This window comes from Rhagoletis zephyria, unplaced genomic scaffold, assembly GCF_001687245.7.
Source record: "Rhagoletis zephyria isolate East Lansing unplaced genomic scaffold, Rhagoletis_zephyria_1.1 Rzeph_scaffold_04254, whole genome shotgun sequence".
NCBI lineage: Eukaryota > Metazoa > Arthropoda > Insecta > Diptera > Tephritidae > Rhagoletis > Rhagoletis zephyria.
Window position 1 is genome coordinate 43,992 of NW_016161337.1, and position 8,664 is coordinate 52,655.

Here is an 8,664-nt window from a genome sequence, read left to right on the forward strand (position 1 = left end):
TTCCGTTGCAATATTTGTTGTTTTCATTTTTGTTGTATGATGTTTTCTTGCCACTTTGATGGTTGTTACTTCAACAGAAAGTAGCTTGTCATGACCGTTTGGTATGGTTTAAGTTTTCTTTCCGTTTTTCGGGTGTGTGTGTGTGTGTGTTTACTACTTGACAGCTGCTTGATTGACAGTACGAGTTAAGTGCATTAAGTGGCACTGTTCTGTGGCTGTTCCTTACAGAGGAACCAATACACACGTATGTGCATCCATACATATGTATGTGAAGGTAAGGCATACACGCAACCATTCTCTGCAAATAATGTGTAGGTACATACATACATATGTACCCTGCAGAGAAAGCAAATGGTATTCCCTAATGTTATTCTTCCTAATATCTTCATAGCAATATTAATTTTTTTAATGTAGGGCAGCGATAATTTTCATTTGGTGATATTCTCAAAAACTACTGATTTTCTTGGAAACTTCGCTTCCATTCATTTTTCAAATCGAATATGTAAAATTGGTTTACCTGATAAATTTTGTATGAGCTATTTAAAAGAAGGCTTAGCAGTCGGTTGCATAGGTGAGGTAAGGTAAGGTGGCAGCCCTCCAAGGGGCTCACTTAGACAGTTAATGAATGTCGCTGAGTGCTGGTTATGAACTTCCGCAAGCAGCTGATGTCGATTCTAGAGAGTTCCTCTGGAGCAACCATGAAGTACGACCCTAGATGTTTAAACCTGAGCCTCACAAAGGCGCGGAAGCAGCGAAGATAGTGCCGAGATGATTCCACCTCATTATCCTCCAGGCGGGTCCGCAGCAATATTAATGGGGCAATGCCCAGTCATGACCTGCATCAAAACCGAAAGATGTCGCTTAGTAAGCTGTAGAAGTTTCCTAGACCACGCACGATCACCTACCGGCCAAAAGGACCTTGCAACTTTGCATGTCCATAAGCAGTCCGCAGGTTGCCATAGGTAACCCGATAACTTCCGTTTCGCTGATGATAACTTCTAATGTGGCCTTCCTGTGCTCCGGAACCCAAATCAGTCTGATGTGGTAGTAATCCGAGGCAATAGAGAGAGAGAGGCCATGCAGTCCCAGACAAGTTTTTGATCTTGCCATCAGCGATCCCAGGGCTCTGATCACCGCTTGGCTATCAGAGTAGATATTTATATCTATAAACGGTATTTCACAAGTTCGTAACCAATCGGCTGCTTCTTTAATGGCAGCTAACTCTGCACGAAATACGCTACAGAAATATAGTATCCAGTAGAAGTTCCTCACAGAATACATCTACTCCGACTCTGCCATCCGTTAAGTTATTCACCGGTCCTTTGCTCCAGAGACCACCCCCTCCCCATACATCTCTTTGAGGGATGTGTGTAGAAAATCTCGCTCTCGGCACCATTCTCGGTACACACCAATCGGTTGCATACTTCTCACGGTGCTTAGCTAAAATGAGCTTGTATTAGTATTTTAATAGATTTATTTCAATAATTACTTAAAATTTTTCCTACAGAGGTATATGTATTCATATGTATGTAACTATGTTTACGATAGCACAAAGAAAATCAACGAATGCCGCTGACACTTCGAAGTTTGCATCGTAAGTTGTAGCAGTTTAAAGATATCTAACGATGTCCACCGAGTGCTTTAAGAAATGGCTTTATTTGAAAGTCACTACATATCTTCAGTAGTAATCGCGATATTAATTACACTCGACACTTAGTAAGGATAGGCAAAATATGTAGCTACTAAAGACGTTGGATTGGATTGGATTGGAAGAGGCTGTATTGTTTAGGATTGGAATATTTTCGAATGGATTAGCATGAATCGGATTGGAAGAGATTGGATTCGATGCCATTGAATTGGATTTGAATGTACCGTATTGGCTTAAAGGAAACTTTATTATTTTATATTAGGTTAAGATGGCTTGGATTCGGTTGGAGTGAATTGAACTGTAGAAGGCTGTATTGTATTGGATTAGATTGGATTGGATTCGGGTTGAGTTGGATCGAATTCGTTTAGATTGGATAATATTGGATTGGATTAGATTGCATTGCATTGAAAAGGATTGGATTGGAGGAGATTTTATTTGGATGAATTAGATTTGAGGTAGATCATATAACGAGATCGAAAAATCACTACAAGTATTGAAAAACAAATGGACACGGAGTGTGGTCACTTTAGGGATTTTCCTAACAATATTAGTAAAATTTTTTTTAACGTAGAATACATCTTAGGTTTCGTGAAGGACGCCATGCTCAAAAGTTGTAGTTGTAATTTTTAGGGCTTCGCAAAACCGCTTATTACACGAGAACTAGTGAAGCGAATCATATCCAATCGTGCATTAAGAGAGTAAATAATATAAATACATACACCTCCTCGAGATCTACTTCGCACAAAACTTGAAACTGGGCTTGGCTGCACTTCTGTAAGATCACTAAAGAGACCCAATTACCAAAAACATATAATTGTTTCACCACAAGGACTAATTTTTCTATCCAATTCATAATAACAGAAGCCACTGCATCCTAATACTCGAACTACAAAAAAAAATCAATATTTATATCCACTTAAGATGTCTAGTAATGAAAAGTAATCCATATTTTTACTCGAGTTAAGTCAAATTCCTTTATTTGCATATTTTTTTTTTTAGATCGCAATCACAATCAATCGGATTTTAGGAGGAGTACACACCACTGTTCTCCTTGATCCAGTCCAAGTAGGCAGTAACGCGAACAAAACCAGCTGGAGAACCCGATTCGCAACCGGCACTGGAAACAAATGAGGTAACACCGATAAGCTCACCAGTCGAGGCCGAAACCAATGGACCGCCAGAATCACCGCTGCAGGTGGAGGTTCCAGATGGAGTGGCCGTGCAAATAGTCCTTGAGGTAACCACTAGTGAACCATAGGTATTGGCACAAACCGAGTTATCAATCACTTGCAAGCTGGCGTATTGCAATGAAGAGCTGACGGCAGTAGCAGAGTCGCTGACGAGACCCCAACCGGAAGCGGTGGCACTCTGGCCAGAGTAAGTGGAGTATGAAGAGGAGATTTTAGGCAATGCAACTTTGTTGATGTAAGAGCTGAAGGATACCGAAGCGACTTTAATAAGCGAAATGTCGTTTCTCAAAACCAGAGCATTGTAGCTGGCGTGTTGAATGAAGTTGCGGCTGGCAACAGTTTGGGTGGCCTTTGGGCTGTTACGTGCTGTAGCACCCATGTAAATAGTCACAAAAGTAGCACTATGGATTAAATAAATAAACATTTATTTGATTAAATAAGAAAATAAGTAACTTCAATAGCCAAATAATTTTCAAACTTACCCGTTGGTGCAGTGAGCAGCAGTCAAAACATAGTCGTTACTAATGATGGAACCACCGCACCACCAACTACCGCTGCTGCTAGTGAAACTCAAGCCCACCTGGTGAGGGAACTGACCTTCACTGGCAGTCTGACCATTGGTAATACGACCTTGTTGCTGATCAAAGATCACTGGCAAATCGCGTGGATGCACAGGACGCTCAACTGGGTTGAGAACGGCGGCAGAGGCCGTAGCCACAAACAATGCGAAAACAACGAACAGCTTCATTTTGTTAAGAGTATAGAAATACTTATGAAGTTGGTGTGAAAAATGCAAGCCTTTTATACTCTGGGCCTAGAGAATTTAGTGCGTCAATTCGCTAATTCTAATATATGAGGTATTTTCAAGTGGTGGATTAACGAAGGCTTGGCCTACAACAACAAGTAAGCATTTACCCTAAAAACTACGCAATTTCAATATTGAAAAGTGTGATTTTTAAGTGCAGAAATATACATAACTGAAGGCCTGTATATAAATATGCAATTCATTTTTTATCAGTAGTAGATTATTTAACGTACGTAGATAATCAATGCATTTTATAATCTTTGTGCATAAATCAAAAACTGATTTAAAACAAAACTTATCTCTTCAAGCCAATAATATACGAAGTTTTAGAATTGTTACTTGTCAGTGTTTGACGGTACCTACAAATATTTGGTTCCAACCAATTCTGTTGGGCTAGCAGATTTACTGAATGTTTTGCTTGTTTGTTTATTTATGAAAGTACGTGAAATTCGAAACGTTAGACTGCGTCGCAAAAAAAAGCTTGCATTCACACTCTATTTATAGAAGCAAAATATATTTCTAGGCCCTAAAAACAGCCAATATTGCGTTTTTTTTTATATTACCTATAAATGAAAATTACAAATATTGAAATAATTTAGGTAGACTTCTACATTAGTTAAACTTTACGAGACATAAGTTTGTGGAATATTTCAACCCGCTAGCGGCCTTACAAATGCATTTAGTTTTTTTTTTTTAATTTATCAAAGATAAGGGTCACAACAACACTTTTTAAACTTTTTTCGTCCATAAAGACAAGTTTTCAGCTAAGGAAAATCTCTGGGCGTATTGCTCATTAAGCATAACGTTTTCATACTGAGTTGTAATCATCTCCTCCTCAATTTTTTTGTGGACTTTGTTATGACCTAATAATTATATATATATATATTTGATTTTTTAATAGAAGTATAATAATAATAGCTATTGCCGCTTACACAAAATGTTAGTGTTTGGCCAAGCTTCTCCTCGTACTTTGAGTAGCTTTTTGTCAGCCTGCTAAAAAAACGAATTCAATTAAATATATGGACGTCAAGCCAAAGAGGATTCAGATAGCTTTATTTCGAAAATAATTTTGAAAGGGGATGCCACTTTGAATTAAAAAGTCATTTTATTTAAAATTTGTAATTGAATGTTACGATATTTACATCAAACGAATTAGCTTTAAGAAAGCTTTAACTCGAAGATTATTTTGAAGGGCTTTGAAACCTATGTGTTAATAAATTATTCAAATTATTAAAAAAATTTATTTTAACTTTTTAAACAGTCGAAACCCCCTTTAAAATACTCAGAAAATTTTCTAAATGTTTAAACTAAAGATTTCATATTTTAATATTTAACTACATTCGACTTTCCAAAAAGGTGGCAAAACTCTTCAAAAGTATTTTCAAACTGAATTAAGTAAAATTTTACTTTTAAACAGGAGACAACCCCTTTAAATATAACTATATTCTGCTTCAATGCTGCTTCAGATCGCCCAGAGATCCTCGTATGACTGAGGAATTATGCCTTTGTTTAAAAACAGTCAATAAAGAGTCGAGTAACTACTAAAGAGATGAAATTAAGGCACTTTTTATTGATCCAGTGACTAAGAAAAATGCTAATCGTTGCCTCTTGGTATTTTGGCTTTTGAATAACAGATGGCGCAATTTTTATAAAAGAAAAAGGTGAAGGGAATATGTAGATAAAGAATATGATAAACATAAAAGTAAAAACAAAGATAAATATAAAGAAAAAGATGCGGATAAGGATACCGATAAAAGTAGAGATGAAGATAGAGGAAGAAAGATTAAAATAAAGGTAATTATAGAGAAAAGGATATAGACAGAGACCCAATCTGGGGACTATTTCGGGATTTTAGAGATTTTTGGAATTCTCGGGACTTATCGATATAATAATCGATAGTTTATCGGTTTTGTTATCGATATTTTTTTTGTTAACGAAATTTTTATTGATACTGTTATTGATTTTGCTATCGATGTTTACGGAACTTATCGATATAATATACGATATTATTTATCGATTTTGTTATCGATATTTTAGTCGATTTTGTTATCGATTTTGTAATCGATTTTTTTTAGATTTTGTAATCGGTTTTGTTATCGATATTGTTATCGATTTTGCTATCGATTTTTCTACCGATATTGTTATCGATTTCGTTATCGATGTTTTTATAGATTTTGTCATCGATTTTTTATCGATTTTTCTATTGATATTGTTATCGATTTTGCTACTGAGTTTTTATCGATTTTGTTATCGATTTTGCTATCGATATTATTATCGCTTTTGTTATCGATATTCTTTTCTTAGTGTGTGCTTTCGTTTTTAACTTGGATGTGCTCTTAACCATACCACGTATTTAATTAATTAATTAATTAATCCCAACGGCTTTTTACCCTCCATTCTCACCCAACCGACACGAGGGGCGCAGTCCACATAACGTACGGAACCTTTTTTTTTTAGTTTTTTGGTGCCGAGTAGTGCTACGTTTAAATTTAACAGCTGCGTCTCCAATACAGCCTGCAGACCAAGACGAAGGCACTGGACAATTCCTTTTTTGTTATATAACTCCNGCTGCGTCTCCAATACAGCCTGCAGACCAAGACGAAGGCACTGGACAATTCCTTTTTTGTTATATAACTCCTCTATATATGTATGCACCGAAGGTAAACAGTTTGGTTTGCTCCCAAGCACCTAATTTAAATAAAATGAAGTAACTGGTTGAAGTAAAATTTTCAGATGTTCATGAGAGGTATAAAGCCTTCAGCATAGCCGAAGACAGCACAGCCTTTGCTCATTTTTCCGTGTTTTCAGCCAGCGTACTAAGGACGCATAAGACGAAATCGGATGGACAATCGTGCGCTAAAGCCAATCGACCAACTTTGAGTTCAGAACGCATGTTCTTAAAAAAAAAAAAATAGTATTTTGCAGGCCCACGTGGCTCGTTTGGCTTTAGCAACAGTTTTCTCAGGATAAGAATTCTGATTATTTCTCTTATCTAGCCATAATTCCTAGACAATTAACCTCATAGAAGTATTCAAGCACGGTCACTTCAAGAGTAGTCGAAGCAAGGTTTGCTTCATACCTTGCTTGAAAGATTAGTGTTGAAAAGGAAAAAAAAATTAGACAATAATCACGTCCACCTCGCGTGAAAATTTCAAAAATTCAAAAAAAAATTACATGAGTACATATGTATATTGGCAGTACACAGTTCGGTAGCCTTGCTTGTTTACTTTTCGACTTATACATGATTAATCTGCTTGATAGTATATAGCAACCAAGCAACAAATTTCTTTACGTACAAATCTGTTGTTTTTTTATATTAAAGTTTCCATTTCGCATGCATTTTAATATACAAACAAAAAAGACAAAAACATGCAACCTACTCACGCAACTGTTTTTTTCATTTTTATTTTTTCCGCTATGCTCTATTTTAAAACGCCCGCAGCACTCACAGTCAAATCGAGCTATGCAAAAACTGCTGCTTGCAACAATTTTTATGCTCGAATTCAGTTTAAAATAAAAAAAAACGTAAAATGCAAATACTGACACCACGGAAATCAAAACAAAAATAGCAAAGAGGGAATTGTGTTTATTTTGGCAGCAATATTTCAGATATTGGCCACAAAAAATACATATTTCAATATATATTTACTTACGTATATTTGTATGAATACATATAAAGACCATCGCTTAGCATTGGGTATTTAAAAAGTTTGAAAAAAAAGAATTAAAAAAAGAAACCTCCAAAGGGTCAAAGTCAGCGCCATAAACGAGTAATGTAAGAAGCATGTTAAAAAAAAATACATTTTAAAGACAAACAAGTTTTTTCTCCACAATCATAAGTTTTGCTAAGTCATCAAAACCGTAACACCAGCTCATATTGCAAGCAGAATAAAAATATTTACAATGCCAACTTCAAATGTTTTCTAAAAGTGACCAACTTTGCTATATACACAAATCATTCACAGTAACTGCTTGAAGTTTTGCTAGACGAGACAAAGACAAATTTAACCATCAAATAAACCTCAAAAAGCCACCAACGAACGCCAATCATTTTTGTTCCCTCGCTCAACCAGCCAACAGCAAGTCAGTCAAGTCATCAGTTTTCCTTTGCAATGGTTTTCAAAGTAGACCAGACAACGCAAAACAAATCAAATCAAATCGATCGATCGATTGTTGCTTCTGCCACTGATGATGTTTACATGAATATTCAGTGGTGGAGCCTTAACCACAAACAAAAGTGTTGCTGGATAGATGGATGGATAGACCGATATGTTGCTGTTGCGCCTGTTAGACGTGCATACAACAACAAAGTTGTTTGTGAAAACTCTACTTTGCTTCTCAGGGATTGGCTTGGCTTCATTTTGTGCGTATTTACATTACATTCTTAAATTATGTGACTTTCTTGTCTACATATTGGCTAGCTGTTGGACATTGGGTAAAATAAATATTTGAATAACAAAAAAAAGTTTTGACGTTTTCCGCCGACTCCGAATGGCAATTTTATTTTTATGAGAAGCTGTTTTTCTTGGCACGCCTGCCGAGGGGCGACCGCGTTCAGAAAAAACTTGGTCGGAATCAGACTTACGAGGGTTATTTGTTGATGAACGAATGACATCGATAGCGACGTCGTTTGTTTGGTTTTAAAATGGTTTTAGGCGCGACTACTAACACCAAGCGTCTAAATGCAACGTGTTGCCACCTGTTCCTAATTTTAATAAAATTATTTAATAAGTTAAATGAACGAGATACAACATACAATACGGGTATTAATTGAAATGGTTTTGAAAATGCTTTACTTTTAAACGACACGTAGAAGGGTTGCCACATGTTTCCAAAATCAAGTGCACTTTAATTAAGGGAATAAGGTAACAGAAATATGAACATATATCAATATGGGTATCAGACAAAAGAAAAAATTGAACATATTTACCGAGAAATAAGTGAAGAGGAACAATATTCATTAGTTAATTTTGGAGTCCAGTAATTTAAAAGGAATGTAATCAGAACAAATCACTGATTGA

General features: G+C 36.1%; 1 protein-coding gene across 1 annotated transcript; it reads right to left on the bottom strand.

Moving 5' to 3' along the window:
• Nucleotides 1-2,671: 2,671 nt before the first annotated feature.
• On the bottom strand, nt 2,672-3,652 carry LOC108370460 (serine protease 3-like). The gene is made up of 2 exons (XM_017625788.1): nt 3,321-3,652; nt 2,672-3,239 (listed from the first exon to the last, which is right to left on the bottom strand). Exons 1-2 carry the CDS (start codon nt 3,584-3,586, stop codon nt 2,672-2,674), a joined length of 834 nt encoding a protein of 277 aa, XP_017481277.1. The 5' UTR covers nt 3,587-3,652.
• Nucleotides 3,653-8,664: the final 5,012 nt, after the last annotated feature.